General features: G+C 47.1%; 6 protein-coding genes across 7 annotated transcripts in view; 4 read left to right on the top strand and 2 right to left on the bottom strand.

Moving 5' to 3' along the window:
* LOC310827727 (GTPase IMAP family member 8-like) lies at window positions 1-6,607 on the top strand. Of its 2 annotated transcripts, XM_083704106.1 has the most exons (6): window positions 1-235; window positions 1,299-1,346; window positions 2,909-3,640; window positions 4,297-4,509; window positions 5,169-5,941; window positions 6,464-6,607. In XM_083704106.1, exons 1-6 carry the CDS (start codon window positions 16-18, stop codon window positions 6,569-6,571), a joined length of 2,094 nt encoding a protein of 697 aa, XP_083560232.1. In that variant the 5' UTR covers window positions 1-15; the 3' UTR covers window positions 6,572-6,607. The 2 variants fall into 2 exon arrangements, with proteins under 2 accessions (XP_083560232.1, XP_083560233.1); XM_083704107.1 differs by lacking the exon at window positions 4,297-4,509.
* The window catches only part of LOC310827680 (uncharacterized protein), a 919,426-nt gene that overhangs the window by 628,183 nt on the left and 273,424 nt on the right, over window positions 1-17,819 (top strand). The gene's annotated exons all lie outside the window — the stretch shown is intronic.
* Window positions 1-17,819, bottom strand: part of GIMAP8 (GTPase, IMAP family member 8) — a 212,140-nt gene that overhangs the window by 76,022 nt on the left and 118,299 nt on the right. The window lies entirely within an intron of this gene.
* The window catches only part of LOC310827821 (erythroblast NAD(P)(+)--arginine ADP-ribosyltransferase-like), an 840,324-nt gene that overhangs the window by 710,343 nt on the left and 112,162 nt on the right, over window positions 1-17,819 (top strand). The window lies entirely within an intron of this gene.
* Window positions 1-17,819, top strand: part of LOC310827726 (GTPase IMAP family member 8-like) — a 59,302-nt gene that overhangs the window by 207 nt on the left and 41,276 nt on the right. The gene's annotated exons all lie outside the window — the stretch shown is intronic.
* Window positions 12,180-15,345, bottom strand: LOC310827823 (erythroblast NAD(P)(+)--arginine ADP-ribosyltransferase-like). Its single transcript, XM_083704304.1, has 3 exons — window positions 15,136-15,345; window positions 12,843-13,617; window positions 12,180-12,266 (listed from the first exon to the last, which is right to left on the bottom strand). Exons 1-3 carry the CDS (start codon window positions 15,280-15,282, stop codon window positions 12,190-12,192), a joined length of 999 nt encoding a protein of 332 aa, XP_083560430.1. The 5' UTR covers window positions 15,283-15,345; the 3' UTR covers window positions 12,180-12,189.

Here is a 17,819-nt window from a genome sequence, read left to right as displayed (position 1 = left end):
CCAATAGAAACAGAAATGCAATTCCGGGAAGCTGTTTTGGCTTCTCAGAACATGATCTGGCTGCTAGCCAAGAAATGCTTTTGGGGTGTGTGTGTGGAGCTCATGCTTGCCACCTCCATTTTATTCAGCTCAGAACAGAGTCGGCCATCGACAGAGAGGAAGGGAAGAAACTGCAGAGCAGAGGGACCATCAAACACGAGAGTCTTCTTCAAGCTCCAGAGGCGTCACAAAGAAGGTACCGTTTCCTTTCTTGTCTTAGGAACATCTGAAGCTCCTTTTGCAAGGAGATGTCACCTGGCTCAGCCATGCCCCACCTGGAGTTGCTAGCAGTGGAACCCAAGACCATCTCTATGCAAACCAGAGGCTCAGCTGCTGAGCTGTGCCCCCTGCCCCAAACCACATGGAGAAAATAGGAAGCTGTTTTGTACTGAACTAGACTGACTGGTCCATTTAGATTAGTATTGTCCACACTGACAGACAGTGGCTTCTCCAGGGCTTCTGAGTGGGGAGGTTCCGGGGGGGGGGGGGCTGAAATGGTGACATTCAGCAGCAGCAGAAGGAAGCAAGTGGGAGAGAGTCCACTGGGGGGAGGGAGAGGCGCTGGAAGTGGTTGGCATCAGCCCCCTCCCCACTGAAAAGCAGCTGCCTTTAAGAGGTGGTCATATCTCTGGAGGGTATTTTCATCAGGACTAGGCCCCAAGGAGCCTACAGACCATCATCCTGAGTGGCTGCAGCTGTTCAGGGCCCTCCCCAAACCAGCCCACCTGCCTGGGAGCTGCAGAAGGGAGGATATCAGGCCAGGCTGCCAGGGACCCCCAAGGCAGAAACAGAAGCAGGTAAGGGGGGAGGAGATGCAGCTCTGGCTGGAGGGAGGGAATATCCGGGTGCTTTTCTTAACTGTTTGAGGGGTGGTGAGGGCAAAGCAAGTATACCTGCAAATGTAGAGGGTGGGAAGATTCCTGCAAGAGATTGTGAAGGACAAAGTGTTAGGCATGTTTATTTATTAATGCTTATACACCTCTTGGTGATAAAAACCACACACCCTCAAAGCTGTTTCCAAAAAGAGAGAAAAATGAAATTACCAACAGGAAAAATGAGCAAACCTAATTTAGGACCAATGCATGTAAAAAAATTCATCAACTGCCTGCCTAGTAATCGAATCCCAAATCTGCAGGGGCAGAATATGGTGCTTTGAGGTTCTTTCAGGGTTGTGTTTACATCATGAGCTTCCTCTGGTGATGGTGAGGAGTTTGGGCAAAGCAGGAGCTAATGAACTTCATTTTCTGGTTCTCTTCCAGGTCAGCATTCCGCCTGGACAATGGAGGAATGGAGAGAGGAAGTTAGAGGTAAGTCTCTCCCTTCTCCTGACCCTCCTCTGAAAGAACCACGTGAATGGGGAAGGTTGGACCATTCGTGAACCACAGTTGGAAGGGTGAGGTGACTCCAGGTACTTAGGGGAATTGTTGCAGTGTATGGACCCTGCATGGTGGCAGTTTGGGGGGGCAAATTCCCAGGCAACAATTCTGTGGGAATGTTGTGGATACTAGGAGAGGATATAGTGATTAAATATTATCCTTCCTCACTCATGCTTGTGAGCTAGTAGCAGAGCACATTCCCTTGCAAATTGCAGGAAGTGAGTTGATGGATTCGTCAGAACCATTTGAGTTATGCAATCCAGTCTGGCTTGTCCAGATTGGATTGTTCCTGGTAAACACCCTTTGTTCCCTCTTAAGAACAATAATGGCACAACAGTCTTCTTTTAAAATGTAATGATAAGATTTACTCACATTCAGTTCACAGTATGATCCTGAAGGCAGGCTTTTGCTTTTAGCTACAGGGAAAGGTGAGGATTCATCCTCTACAGATAGGTAGCCGTGTTGGTCTGCCATAGTCAAAACAAAAAATTCCTTCCAGTAGCACCTTAAAGACCAACTAAGTTAGTTCTAGGTATGAGCTTTCGTGTGCATGCACACTTCTTCAGATTTGGCTTGTTTGTCCAATATAGAGAGCTGAAGGACACTGTTGGCATTTGATGGCAAAGGATAAACCTTACGCCAAAGGATAAACGGACATAAATCTGACACCAGGAATCACAAGACAGAGAAACCAGTAGGAGAACACTTCAATCTCCCAGGACATTCTATACAAGATCTCAAAGTAGCTGTTCTGTTACCAAGGAATTTCAGAAATAGACTGGAAAGAGAAGCTGCTGAATTGCAACTTATTACCAAACTTAAAACCATGGAGAGACCTGGTCTGAACAAAGACGTTGGATTCTTATCTCATTATACATGACAAAGCCATTTTTCACCTTCTCACCCCTTGCTTTTTCCTGTAAGACCTATTGCAGTCGTTAAGAGTCGTCAACAGGCTCATCACAGCTATCTGCCAATCACCCATTCCCACCACCCTTCTGAGTAATACCCCTCCCCACCTTCTCACTATATAGAAGGGTCTAGTGACTTCTGTTTCAGTGTATCTGAAGAAGTGTGCATGCACACGAAAGCTCATACCTAGAACTAACTTAGTTGGTCTTTAAGGTGCTACTGGAAGGAATTTTTGGTTCATCCTCTAGTGAGGGATGAGCCCATGTGCTGCTGACTGAGGGCCAGCACACAGCAAAAGGGCATCAAGATGGAACAAGGTGAAAAAGTGAAAAGCGAAAAGGGAAGATGGCTGCATGACCAGCCCTTTTATGGGGTCTCCCAGGGTCACGCCCATCTACCTGGTCACATGCAAGGGGAGGATGCTCCAGATCAGGTGTGACAGGAAGTCCTCCTGGCTGGAGCAACATCCCCTGTGTGTCCACTCTAGGCAACCAGGAAATGTTGTGTTTGACTGCTTTTGTGATGTTACAACCCACAAGTTCGGTCCTGGATGCCCAGACATCTTCCTAATTCCTTCCCAGAGACTACCAAGGCACAGGAGAGCAGAACCAGAAACCTCAATGAAGATCTACGGATTGTTCTTGTTGGGAAGACGGGAGGAGGGAGAAGTGCCACAGGAAACACCATTTTGGGTGAAGAGAAGTTTGAGTCCAAACTCTCCCTGAAGCCAGTGACCGAGACTTGCAGCAGAGAGGTCCGAGCAGAGAGGTGGAAGGGGAAACAAGTAGTCGTCATTGACACTCCAGACATTTTTGATGCTCGTCCTCTAACACAGCATGATATTCTGGAAGTCCAGAAGTGCCTCTCTCTTTGTAAGCCAGGCTCCCACGCTCTAGTGTTTGTGATGCAAGCCGGCCGTTTCACCGAGGAAGACGCTGTGGCCGTGAAGAGGGTGGAGGAGGTCTTTGGCCCAGAGGCCACAAAGTACATGATCGTCTTGTTCACCCGCAAAGAAGACCTAGAGACAGAAAGCCTAGAGGAGTACATAGAGCTATCTGGAAACAAAGCCCTGCAGGATTTGGTGGGGAAGTGCCAGGGCCGTTGCTGCGCTTTCAACAACAAAGGGACGGGAGAGGAAAGGGCCAGCCAGGCGGAAGAGCTGCTGGTGAAAATCGAGCAGATGATGATAGACAACCAGAACAAGCCTTTCCTTGAGCTGTTTCCAAGAGGACCTACAAGAAGCGCAGCTGAAATGAAACCAGAGGAAGAGGCAATGGACACAGACGAAGGAGGACTAAATGAATTCCCTGAAGGTAGAATCAAATTATGATTCTGAAGCAGTTAGAGACCTCCCTGGGTTGAGTTTCCCTAGGTAGACCTTCCTTAAAGAGACCCACCAAATACCTGAACTTCTTCTTTGTTCAAGTAAGAGCTCAAAGGAGAGCAGAATCCTGCACCTAGAAGGGGGTGGCTCTGTAACCCACTAACATTTTGCAAATTATGGAGATGGGTGCAAGGGTTTGCTTGCTTTATGCAATTCATCACATGAGACCTATGCAGGCATTTGATTCACACATGCATACTGTATGCCCAGCATCCCAATGGTTGGAAATTCCAGGTCATTGGGGCTCCTGGTTGTGGGGTGGCTTCTAATTGTGTTCAGATGAATGTGCTTAGAATCCCCTTCAGACCCTGTTTCATAATGTCCAGAGTGGAGTCAGTGCTAGCCAGGACACAGGCAGGTGGACATCTGTGTTTTTCCTCCTGGCTACATGTGGGAGAATCTCTTAAATTTTGACTTCTCTCTGCTTCTCACTTTCCCCAATTATTAAGCACAGCTCTCCACATTTCAACATATACTCTAGTATATGCATTTTTGTACACCTTACTTGGCTGGAAAACTGCACTAATAACTTCAGAGAAATGTGGATTTCAATGGATGGTTGTTTTGCTTTGCATATTGTTTCAGAAAGTCCGTATTGGATAGCTTCTGATGCCGCCAGGGGAAGAGACTCCACAATCGCATCCTCACCACTGGGAAGGCCTGGCCACACCACATCACTGGGGCACCCTGAGCCTCCCCAACCAACAGGACAGGAAGAAAGGAACCCCCTGCCAATCCCAGGAGGATGTGGGATGGCCGATGGAGGGAGAAGTGCTCCAAGGAACCCTTTGGCCCCAGGTCAGTTTGGCCTTGAGAGCCATGGATAACACCTTAAATGGGGACCAGAAAGATTCAGATAGGCCTGAATGTTGCTTCAGTTGACACTGAGAGATTACCCACACTTACATTTTACCCACCACATTCCAGGCACACATCCATGATTTGAAACTCTGTGTTTGAGAATGTTTGGTTGGTTGGTTGGTTTTTGCTGTGAGGTTTCCCCACAACAACTGAGTGTCTAAAGCTGAATCAAAGCAAATGTCATAGAATCATAGAATTGGAAGGGAGCCCCATTGCCATCTAGCCCAACCCCTGGCAATGCAGGAATCTCAGCTCAAGCATCCATGACAGACGGCCATCCAACCTCTGCTTAAAAACCTCCAGGGAAGGAGAGCCCCTCACCGCCCAAGGGAGACCGTTCCACTGTCAAGCATCCCTTGCCCTCAGAAGGTTCTTCCTGCTGTTCAGTTGGAATCTCCTTCATTGCAACTTGTAATGTCAATTCAGGTTTCCCAAGGATTGACATTTGCTCTGATTCAGCTTTAAAGAGCAGGTTTTCTTGGGGAAACCAAGACCAGGTCATTGGACACCGAGCTATAACCTGAGGACTGTGCCTGGGAAGCGTGGAGGAAAGGGACGTGTGATTAATATGAACATTCCTTATTCCTTTCCAACAGAGCCTGGGAATGTGAGTCGATCCCACAAGGATTCTGAACTGCGGGTCGTTCTTGTTGGGAAGACGGGAGGAGGCAGAAGTGCCACAGGAAACACCCTTCTGGGGGAGAAGAAGACCTTTGAGTCCAAACTCTCCCCGAAGCCAGTGACCCAGACATGCAGGGGAGAGGTCCGAGCAGAGAAGTGGAAGGAGAAGCAAGTCGTCATCATTGACTCTCCGGCCATTTTTGATGCTGGTCTTCAGACACAGCATGATATTCTGGAAGTCCAGAAGTGCCTCTCTCTCTGTGAGCCAGGTCCCCACGCCCTGGTGTTTGTGACGCAGGCTGGCCGTTTCACCGAGGAAGACACTGTGGCCGTGAAGAGGGTGGAGGAGGTCTTTGGCGCAGAGGCCACAAAGTACATGATCGTCTTGTTCACCCGCAAAGAAGACCTAGAGAAAGAAAGCCTAGAGGACTACATAGAGCTATCTGGAAACCGACCTCTTCAGGATCTGGTGAGAAAATGCCAGGGCCGTTGCTGCGCTTTCAACAACAGAGGGACGGGAAAGGAAAGGGCCAGCCAGGCGGAAGAGCTGCTGTCTCTGATTGAGAAGGTGGTTCAGGAGAACGGGGACCAGCCGTATCTCAAGCCGCATCCGATGGAGATGTCACTGAGGTCAGATGGAAGGAATCCTGGGGAGACGTCAAAGCAGACAGCAGCAGGGGAACCAGTGGAGGATGAAATGAATGCTGGAGGAATCCCCAAAGGGCAGCAGAAGAAGAAATCAAAGAAGGTAGGGTACAAAGAATAAGAATGGGGCCCCTGTCTTTTCCAATTGCTGATGACTTAAATGGTAGCCAAATTCAAACTTGGAAAAGGAGGATGGAACAGGGTTGTTTTCAGTTGCTCCAGATGGTAAGAGCTGAACAAGCAGCTCAAAAGTAAAACGAAAAATGAAAGCATTAGGAAGAACTTCATGTTCCTGGGGAAGAATTTATTAATTTAATGCATTTATATCCCACCTTTATATCCGTGGGACTCAAGGTGGCACAAGTGGTCCCCCCCCCCCATTATTTAATCTCAACAAGAATGCTATTTCTATTTCTATTAGAGGTTTTTAAGCAGAGGCTGGGAGGCTCCCCATTGAGAGGCTGCAGAAGGGTTGGGCTAGATGATGTTTGAGGTCCTTCCCATGAGCTTAAGGGGGGGTTAAATTCTTGCTTATTTGAGAACTCCCCCCCCTCTCCCCCTTGACATGTTTCCCCCTTTCTCTTGACTCCACACCAATCACTTACCCCGGGTTTGTTTCCAACAGGCGTTTAGTTCTGCCGTGGGCTCCCTTTATTCGTACCTTATCCCAGAATCCGGAGAAGCTCCCAAAGAAGGCAGAGGAGGAGCAGGAAGATCTCATCCTCCAATGTAAACGGAAGCAGCAGCATCAATAAACACAGCAGGATAATCTCCCATCATTATTGCACGTCCTCCGTGTGGCACTATTCCTTCATCCCCCTTGCCCTTCACAACCTCCTTAAGCCTAAGCTGGGTTTAACATTTTGGATCCAGGGAATTCTGTGGCTTATCCACACTTCCCCTTGTTTTTCTGCCTCTCCACAGGAAACCCTCTCCTTGGCGCTCGGTTGAAGCAAATGTCAATCGTCTTTCCTAAGGATTGATGTTTGCTCTGATTTAGATGTTCTGATGTTTGTTCTATTGGGAGGAGTGTGAAAAGGGGGGAACTGCTCAGACAGGTGTTTTCTAGGGACGGGATTGAGGAAGGGTGGACAAGCCAGTGTGTGATAAATAAATCAAGAATCCTATTTTAAAGTCATCCATGTTGGTGGCCCTCAATATTAGCTTATTTTTCATATGCTGAATTAGATATGGGGGCACCAACATCTTTTAAATGCTTGGAGCCTCTAAAACTCTCTCAGGCCCTGGCAGTGGGCATGGGGAGTTCAGTGGCTGTGTGTGTGCACCAGGGGAAGGTGTCGAGGGCACAATTGTGCCCCTGGGAAACCTATTGGCAGCTGCTGGTCGATGAGGCCAGGCTCCAAGGCAGCTGGAACATCCTTCCCTTCCCTTTCTGAGATCACTTAGCTCTGCCTCAGCAACGGACACCTGGTATCCGCTGCGCACCTGATGCTTCTCATTTCCATTTGGGCAGATTTCCTTTCCCCCTCCCCTCTCAATAAGTTGACACGACTCCTCCTTTCTCCTGATTCCTCTCATTGGTAACAAACACACAGCAGATCGGGGGGGGGGGGGGCGGCAAGTGTCTTCTGCAGCCTCCTTTTGAATCAGCAGAATCATCCGCTTCTAAGACTTGCCCTTTGGAAACAAAACAAACTCTTACAATGTAACCACTTGGAAATTACCCTAGGGGCTGATGGGTGAACTGGGGTTTACTGGTATTTTGAAATATATGGTGGGAGCCATATATTCATGTCATATTTGGTAGTAACAGCAGTGACAGAAGATGGTTTTGCTACAAACTGTTTGTACTAAATTTGAAATTTTTCCGTTCATCAAGCTGCATGAATTCTCTAGTTGCTCAGATATTAGAATGTGATTCTAAGTTTGGTTCCCTTCACATGCATCTCAGCTGTTCCAGAAACTCCTCCCTGGAAGAGGCAGAGAGGCAAAGAACTGTCCATCCCATAATGACTCCAAGGTCGCTTCCAGCAGTGTTAGAAACTGAGAAATGAAAGCTAGGATCTCAATGGCACCTTAAACCGAGGTTATGGGAGCAACAACGGAATGTCTAGGTGTGCTTTTTTAATAACAAGAATACAAAGCTGCTAAAATATTATCTTCATTTTTCACATGGTCTAGTCCTTCCCCTGCCCACCCCCCTAATATTCGTAAGAGGGTCCCTTCTTCAGACAGTAGCTGGAAGTCGGGGGGGGGGGGGGCAGAAAAAAGTCCTCCTTTCCTTCTGCCCTGCAGTTTTAATCTGAAATCAGTACTGCGCCCAGAGCTCAGAAACTGCTCACCGAGGTCCAAGCATTCTGTCTGACCTGCTTGCAGGAAAGTGCGAGTTGCGTGACAACAGGGTGTCAGAGACAAGCCCATACTCCACACCTCACAGGGGCATTTCTCCAGATTCGGGTCTTTCAGGCTCACTTTGGCGGGGGGGGGGGGCTGGGGAAACAGCCCCTTTCCATGCACGAGCTGTGCACCCACAATGCATTTTGTGTGGGCCAGATCAGGGCTGGGTTTAGGTTTGATGAGGCCCTCAGCTCCGGAAGGGAATGGGGCCCTTTCTATGTCCAGCTGTCCTTTGTCAACAACAAATTGTCACTGTTTTTTGTGTTGATTATATACTATATGTTTATTTATGGACCTAATAGCTATCTAAAGCCATTTGAACATAACAAAATACGTGTTTTTCCCCCAAAGTAATTGTTGAAGTGAAATACAATTAAGAAGTATATTAACAGTGAAATACAATTAAGAAGTATATTAATAGTGAAATACAATTAAGAAGTATATTAATAGTGAAATAATTATTAAGCTGTAACTTAAAATGATTTTTTATTCATAACAAAATAATGCAAACACATTGGCATTTGGGAATAACAAAAGTTCATTGAGAAAAACAATTTACCAAGACTCATAATCTAGTCTCTAAAAACTTGCTATAACATGAAATAATAATAGGTGTAAATATATGATGCAAACTACTAATAATTATAAATAGCAGAATGTAAGCACCCTGTATATAGAAAGGAGGAAACCAGTGATATTTTAGGGAGCAGGCTAGCAGACAGGGCCCAGGACTTACATCATAGGAGCCGGCACAACACAAAACGCTGTTGCTGTATGTAGGTTTTATTTGATTTGGTTTTTTATCTTATATTTTGGAATTGTACATCCAGGGGTTTTCTCCCCTTTAAATTTTTTGGTGCCCCCAAGAGAGTGGGGCCCTGAGCTATGGCTTGTTTAGCTTATACCTAAATCCGGCACTGTGCCAGAATCTCTCAGCCTTGAAGGTGGACGTATGCGGAGCTCAGCATCCCACGATCGCGCCTCCTTTTGTTCCAAGACGCCCTTCAGGAGGGCGGGGAGAGCGGCGGGTTCCTGGAAGCTCAGCTGAGCGCGCTGCCGTGGCGCACATCTCCCTCCTGATTCCTTGGCCAGAGGTGAGACCCGGGGAGACCGGGCGTGGGGAGCGCCTTTCCCGGTTCAACGCCAGAGCCAGCTTGCAAGAGGGAAGGGGATCGGGGCCCATGGGCATAGCCAAGTCAATCCGTCCGAGGTCCTCCTTCCTAGCACGAAGCCTGCTCAGGGCAGCAGGAGTCCTCACGCCCAGCCCGCGCTGTCCTCTTGCGCGAGTCTCCCCGCGTGATGCGCGAGGATCGGGAGCCAAAGTGGGGATGGTCGGGCCTGGAGAGCCGCTGCCGAGCCCCCCTGCGCCCCTCCCCGTCCGCCCAGCTGGTGCGCAAAACCTCCGTCCGGGTGGATGGAAACGAAACCGAAAGTGCCCTCGCTGTTGCGCCCCGCGTTTGCGTCTGCCTCCCGCGGCCCCGAAAGGAACTGCGTGTCGCTCACTTTCGCCTTCGTTTCTTTTTTGGGCTCCAAAACCTCGGGGGTAAGATTCCGGGGACGCTGCTCCCAAGGAAACCCATAGAGGTTGCTCCGCTCCCATATTTGGGAGTTTAGATCTACGGATGGTTCATTCTTCTTGCTGTGCAATGCCAGAAGATTAGTGTGCATAAATCAAGTTGGTTTATGTTGCTGGAGGGCCCTGGAGAAGAAAGGGATCCCTTTTCCAGAGCAATGCTCACCAGAGGACGCTTGGAGATCCGGGGGCTGCAGATAGCCCAGAGCTCTCCCCCAACAAAAGATTCCCTACATGCCTCTTCTGTTTCCTCATTTCCTGGGTCTCCCTTAGTAAGATATTTTCTTATTCCTGCTGCTGTGTTGTTTTTTGAAGGTGGTGACACAGTAATGCAAAGGAATCTGTTCAGGGGTCCAAAGGATGCTCTGAATCATCCCACTTGCAGGAGGGAAGCGAGGATGGCATGAAACTCTGGCCATTTCCAAGGTTCAGGGATTTTATTTATTATTACTCTGTTTGCACAATTACTCTCTCTCTCTCTCTCTCACACACACACACCCCTTCAACCCACCAGGCCTCATTTGTAAGTAAAAATATATTGAGGTGTTTGGTGCTTCCGCACCTGGACTCAAATGGCTGTTTAACTACCTGTTGAGCTACCGGTTTTCTACCCAGTGGTCATCCTTGGTTAAAAACAAAAACAAAAAAAACCCTCCTTGACCCCCATTTTTCCTTCTGAAGAACAAGTGGGGGTTTTATACAACCCCCGTTTGAAGCAGTCAAAACCACTGCAGCAAATGTAACAGTATTTTACAAACTTGGGAGGTGGGTGAGCCATTTTTAGTCAGTTTTATTCTGTCAAGACTGTGTGCTCCTGAAATGAAGCATGAATCTCCCAGTCTTTGTTGTGTAATGGATAGAATAGAATAGGGTTTGGATATAAATGCAGTAAGGGACACGGGTTGCGCTGTGGTCTAAACCACAGAGCCCTAGGGCTTGCCGATCAGAAGGTCGGCAGTTCGAATCCACGTGATGGGGTGAGCTCCCGTTGCTCGGTCCCTGCTCCTGCCAACCTAGCAGTTCGAAAGCACGTCAAAGTGCAAGTAGATAAAATAGGTACCGCTCCGGTGGGAAGGTAAACGGCGTTTCCGCGCGCTGCTCTGGTTCGCCAGAAGCGGCTTAGTCCTGCTGGCCACATGACCCGGAAGCTGTACGCCGGCTCCCTCAGCCAATAAAGTGAGATGAGCGCCACAACCCCAGAGTCGGTCACGACTGGACCTAACGGTCGGGGTCCCTTTACCTTTATAAATGCAATAAGACAATGAAATGAATGCTAAGCATTGTGGATCCAAGCCTGTTTGCTGCTCTGCTTGTTCTCTGTGTGCGGAAGGGACCTTCTCGGCACAGGAAGGTGGGAAACTGCAAGGGAGAGGGCGTTCCTTGGGGGAATTGATTGTCCCAAATTCATGGTGGGAATTCACTCATACTTTTTTGTGAAAATTCAGAATAAATTGTTGAATTTGGATCCTTCGTGGCTTCTCAATTTTTATTCACCTCACTTCCAGGAAGTGAGTTGAAAGAAATGACCACAAGGAAGCTCCTAGTAGTTGTATTGCAACTCTGGATTTCAAAATCAGCAGAGAGAGGACTCAGCATGCACTGCTCACAATCCCTTCCTTTTTGCTATTTCATACCAAGCCACATGAAAAAGGCAATGATTTGGAAAATTATGAAGAATAACTGGCAAATGATGAAAAGTGGCAAATTTTTAACATAGTAAAAGCACAGCGCTAACAATACATTATATGGAAATGTTTGCAATACAACTACTAGGAGCATTGTATGGAAGCAATAGGAAACTGTTTGCATTAGCAGAGCAAAGGATTAGGCAGGAATCATTCAACGCAGCTGATTTGCAGAGGTCATTGCCTCTCAGTCATAGAGCACAATGTTGCTTTGCTGATCAAAATGAGAAAAACCTTGTGCGCCACCTCTGTCTCCTTGAGGGAAAGGCAGTAACAAGGGTAAACTTTTTTTTAAAATGAACTAAGTATTTTTCCCCCTCTCTCTACCTATTGACAAAAATTTATTTCCTCCCCTCCCCCCACAGCAACATATATTCTCATAAAGTAATCAAGCTCAGGTGGTTCTGGATGTAAGTGATGTGGAAGCTGCTCTTTCCCTCTTCCTCACGTGCAGAACGTTGCACAAAATGCCCAGATGATCATCATCCAAACAAGGACAGAGATCAATGTGTCCCCAAGATTATCACCTTCCTGGCTTATGGAAAACATTTGGGGATCATCTTAGCTCCCATTGTCCTCTTTCTGTCTTTAACAGCAGGGAGTGTGTTGGATGTCAACGTGGTATGTGTCCAACCAGATTTGGTGTCCACCTTTGAATAGGCTAGGCTAGGATTTTGTGCTGTTCCACATCCCCAATGCAGCCATTTTGTGACTGGCAGGGGCACCAGCACTTTCTCAGAATTCGAAGTGTTCCCACTGGTCCAAAACGTTGGGTGACCCCTGGTCCACAGCATCGTCCTCATAGTTCCCACCTATAACAAGAACCACAACATTAGTCGTTCATGTATTATTAACCTTCATGCTCCAAAAGGGCTCATCCACCCCCACCCCCGTCTCTCTCTCAGCATTATTGCACCCCACGAGCACATTCCACACCGCGAGAAGTACGTGAGGAGGCTGCAGAGCTGAGCCAGTGAGGAGTGGAGCCCAGGAGGCAAAGGGCTGTGGCCAAGGGAGAGTCCTGAGGCATTTTCCTTCAGCTCCTGGGCCTGAGGTTCCCCATCCCAGATATAGGGCACCGTTAGCTTTCTTTTGCTTTCTTTGCCTCTGCTTTGTAACTATAATTTTAACTCTGCTATTTGATGCTGCTTTTACTTCATTATATTAGGGGTTGGCATCCAACATTAGACATATCCAGAGTGGGAGCAATGAAATAAATTGACTTAAATCTACTGATATCAATAGGTCTACTCTATGACTAATGACAGTTATCCCTCTTCCATTCAAGGAAGGAAGGAAGGAAGGAAGGAAGGAAGGAAGGAAGGAAGGAAGGAAGGAAGGAAACTTGCCTATTCTCTGATCCCAGGAGTAATTGCTTGGGTTCTTACCACTTGCATATGCACAGTTGTATTTGCTGAATTTCCCAGCAGAGCGGAGCTGTATGCGGGTTGTACCATCCGCATCCTTTCTGGAACTTACAACCCTGAACTGCTCATAGGGTGGGATCAGAATCTCATCCTCATCGGGGAAGGAAGAACATTCTCTGATGAGAACCCCATGACAAGTGTAAATCTCAAAGATGGTTTTGGCCACAGGCTGTCCAACTCTCGATTCAGGATCTGCAGCGAAACATTGGGCAATCCCCTCTTGCCGTGATGAGGACGTGAATTGCCCAAAACGGACCATATCGTCAACAGTAGCGCTGAAGTTGATATTTCTGACCCCGCGAAACACCTTGTAGCAGGGGGGGCTGGGGGTGTTGGAGGTCCTCAGATCCTGAAGGGCTCTGGTCAGGAGAAAGTGGAAGGTCTTGAAGTCGAAATTATTCCAGTAATGTTCCTTGGATTCCCCAGCTTCTCTTACAGCTGCGTTGAAATCAGGATACAACTTGGGTTCTTCAAAGGTATAAACCATGATTGCTGCAGCGTACTCTGGCGTGAGGTTTCTGGGCCAGTTACTATCATCCCTCAAGTTGGCTGCTAATTTCCAGGCGTTGGCATAAATTTTGTTTTTGAGGAGCTCGGTTTGGTTTAGCCGTGCAATCTCCTTCTCCATCGTCTGTTCACAGCCCTCGTATTGGTCATCGAAGGAATTCAGGGCCATGTCAAGCTTTAACTCGTTGCCTAAAAAACGGTCTTGTCTTGGGCTGGAGCTATGGGAGACCTCAAGCAGAAAAGAATAATATGGGTAAGCAGCTTAGTGTATGAAGAGGCTGGGAAGGTGAGACTTTGCGATAGAGGCTCCTATCACAGGTCATGTTATGCAGCATCCCTGACAGATGGCCACCCACCCTCTGCTATAAAACCTCCAAAAAAGGAGTGTCCTTCAATCTGTTTCTACTCCATTGTTGTTTTAATTTTTTTGAAAGTTTTACATTGTTGATTTTTCTTATTGATAAGAAAACCAGGCAGAGGGCCTTCTTGGTAGTAATTTCTGCCCTGTGGAACACCCTCCCATCTAGAAAATAAACAACTATTTGACTTTTAGAAGACATCTGAAGGCAGCCCTGTTTAGGGAACATTTTTAATGTTTGATGTTTTGTTGTGTTTTTAATATTCTGTTGGGAGCTGCCCAGAGTTGCTGGGGAAACCCAGCCAAATGGGTGGGGTATAAATAATAAATTGTTGTTGTTCTATTTTTTATTTTTTTTGTAAAGCACGTTGAGGTTTGTTTAGTTTTTACAAATAAAGCAGTGCATATTTTTTTATGAATCAGTAAGGTGTTCCCCGAATCACTACCTGCTCTAAGAAAAGAATAAAAAGGAAATGAGAGCTCTTTACAAACTGCCCCCTTTCCTTGTTTGGGGTGTGTGCTGAGGCTGTTTCCAACTGCACATGTGCAAAAAATGAAAATATATCTATGCCCAAAGTGAAGTAGAATTGTGTCCAGTTAGCACTGAGAACAAGGAAGCGATGTTTCACTTGGTATCTTCTAGGGCTCTCAGCAAGCCTTCCGTCTGACTTCTCCAGCTCCATACAAAGGCATTGATCCCTCTGCCCCCAGTTGTTGGGCGTTGGGGGGCAGAACTGTGAACAACTTCTTCAGTAAAGATCCGGATCTTTAGGGGACGGAGAAGGCTCTCCGTGACGACTCTGCTCTGCCTCCCCAGCTGTGTGCAGTAATGCTTCTGAATACCAGTTGGTGGAATACCAGTTGCTCTCGCACTCATGCCCCGCTTGTGGGCTTCCCATCTGGTTGGCTGCAGTAAGGACAAGATGCTGGACCAGATGGACCAGTGACCTGATCCAACAGGCAGGCTCTTATGTTTTCCATCTCGTCTGGCATCCAGTTACCGACAGTGCCTACTGACCAATCAGATACTTGCAAAAGCCAGCCCTTGCCAATGTATAGCACCCTCGACCCTGGAGGTTAGCAGTCAGTGACTGACCTCCTTGGAGAATGCCTGGACCGAGTCTGAGGAATGGCCAAAGCCCTGTGTTAGAGCAGAAGTTCCCAGGTGGGCATCTCCTGAAAGGGCTGGGAAAATCCCTTGCCTGAAACCCTGCAGACAACACTGGTGGCTTCTCATCTTCCAGGTCTGGCCTTCCTGGCCACAGCTACTGGTTCCTCCAGTCCTGTTAACAGGAGGCTGGTGAAACCCAAACTCCAGATTTAAGATTGAATTCTGGACTGAAGCCCACCTTTGCCCCCTCCTCCACCCTCCAAGGTGCCTTTTCATACCTGATTGTCTCCTGTGAAGATTCCCATCAGATGCAACACCAGGACTCTGTGGAGAGGGGACTTCATTGTCCACGCCCGTTCGTTTTTGCGGTGAAGCAAGTTAGGTGCAGGCGGAGCGGATATTTCTATCTGCACGCTTGCTTCCATTTGAAACTTACTTGCAGCTTTATGTGTTTTTTTCTCACAGAAACAGGAAACAGGCCGATTTGAGGTTTCGGAGGCAGAGGAAGCTCACTTCCTCAATGTTCAACTAAGTTCATTCTAGCAAAAACATACCCAATGGCAGGTCTCGTTTTTCACAGAGATTCCTCAAGTAACAGGAAGAGGGAGAGGCTTGTTTCTCTACATCCTTCCCCTCAACACCATCAAAGAGCATTTCAATCTGCACTTCTGGTTTGTTACTCAGCCACATTAGAGGGGAGACTATTAGTATACAAAGCCCTCCATAGCTTGGGATCAGTTTACTTGAAGGAGTGGCCTGCCCGACTCCCATCTCTGGAACTGGGACTTTTCACAAGTGCAGAGCCGTCTTTCCCATTGGTCTTAGTGGCGCATTGCGCCAGGGCGCTGGCCTCTCCGGGGCACCCCAGCGAGTGGGGGAGCTGCGTGGCTTTGCCTCCCCTTTCCCTATACCCCCACCAGCTGTGAACCCTCAACCATAGGGCTGGTGGGCATGCAGCTTCCTTCCCAAGCCTCCTCGGGAGGAGAGCGATCCCTGCAGAGGATTGGGAAAAGGGCGACAACTCTGGGAAATGAGGGGGGGAGGATCTTTGCACCACAGCGCTTGATATGCTTAAGACGGCCCTGCACAAGTGCCACATAATCTCCGTCCTTCATTGGGCAGGCTTCTTTTAAACGTTGCTTAAACTTCCTTTTCACAGGCAATCCTACAGAGACATGGAATTTCATTGGGTACATTGCTTTTAAAAAGCTATTGGTTTGTAGATATATCTTGATAATTCAGATATGTTTAATGTTTTTAAAGTCTGTTTTCATCAGTATTTTAAATTATATATGTGTGTGCGTATCTTGCTAAATAAGAATAAATAAATACATGACACCCCACTGCACTGTACTGTATTCCATAGCTTAGGTTGGCTTTAGGGGTGGGCAAATTTTGGGTTATCTTCATTTCTCATTTTTCGATTCTCAAGCCCAGTCCTCCACATTTCCACTTCAATTTGTGAGTATATATTTCTTTCAAGTCCTGCTGAAATGTTTCCTAAAATAATGCATTTCTATATTCCATTTTAGACAATACAGTGGTACCTTAGTTCTCAAACTTAATCTGTTCCGGTAGTCCGTTCCAAAACCAAAGTGTTCCAAAACCAAGATGTGCTTTCCCGTAAAAAGTAATGCAAAAAGATTAATCCATTCCAGACTTTTAAAAACAACCCATAAAACAGCAATTTAACCTGAATTTTACTCTCTAACGAGACTATTGATCCATAAAATGAAAGCAATAATCAATTTATTGTACTATTAAAATGTATAAGACAGTATTGTAGATGATTTTTTAAAAAAATTCTTACCTGCACTGATGTTAGTCATTGTTTGAATGGGGGGGCTTTTATCCATTTTCACAGTCTCAATCAATCAATCAATCAATCAGTAGTTGAACTGGGTTCCACACAGTCACAAAAACAAATTAACCGAAAAAGCCTCAAAAACAAAAATCCAAAATAAATAGCCAAAACAAAAGTGCCAAATACAGTGGTACCTTGGTTCTCGAACTTAATCTGTTCTGGAAATCCATTTGACTTCTGAAATGTTCAAAAACCAAGACGTGGCTTCTGGTTGGTGCAGGTGCCCCGGAAACAACAGCCAACAGCTGCATCAGACGTTCGGCTTCCAAAAAAACACTTCCAGGTTTTTGGTGTTTGGGAACCAAGGCATTTGAGAACCAAATTACCACTGTATAAACTTATATATGCACTATTTCCCCTGTCATGTGCATTTTTACGCACATTATTAGGCTAGAGGACTGGGTTACAAAATCCAAAGACGTGAGAATTCCAAAGATGGCTGTCTTTTGGTTTTTGCGCTGTTTGAGAAAGTGTGAATTAGGTTGGTTCACCTTTAAATGTGAACTGGAGCACATTTCCATGCTTAGTTGAGAGGGCCTGCCCAGGTGACGCACAAGCTCACTTGGGGTGGAAAGTACTTGTGGGGTTGCCAGTGATGAAACAACTTGTGGTCCAAGAGACGGCTGCCTAGGATTTTCCAAGGCTTGGGCACAATCCACTTCCAAAGCAGATTTGGGCCTGGGCACAGGCAGATTTTGAAGAGTCCCCTTGATTTGACTGGAGGAGACAACAGACAGAACAATCTCCCTTGATCCTTAAAATAATTGGGGGGGGCATTTTATTAAAGGTGTGTTTTATCAACACTGCTGAGCAAACTGGCTTGTGGTCCTTCACTCTCCACAGGGAGTCCTGCGAAGGGTATTTCAGTGGAGGAGGCGGGATATTGGGGACAGTGGCGTAGCAAGGTCAGGTGCTACCTGGTGTGGATGGGATTGGCTGCGGGTTGAGTGATGATGAGTCACCGGCTGTTTACGTCTCGCACGAGTACAAACTGCAGAGACAGGCTTTGGCAGAACGAAACACCCCCTGCCCTCCTTGTCCATTTGCTCTCCACTACACAGCGTCGAGTTCAGCCGTGTTTTGTTGCGTTTCTTGACT

Source organism: Podarcis gaigeae (assembly GCF_964106915.1).
Source record: "Podarcis gaigeae genome assembly, chromosome: 12".
Lineage (NCBI taxonomy): Eukaryota > Metazoa > Chordata > Lepidosauria > Squamata > Lacertidae > Podarcis > Podarcis gaigeae.
This window is presented reverse-complemented; position numbering and strand designations above follow the sequence as displayed.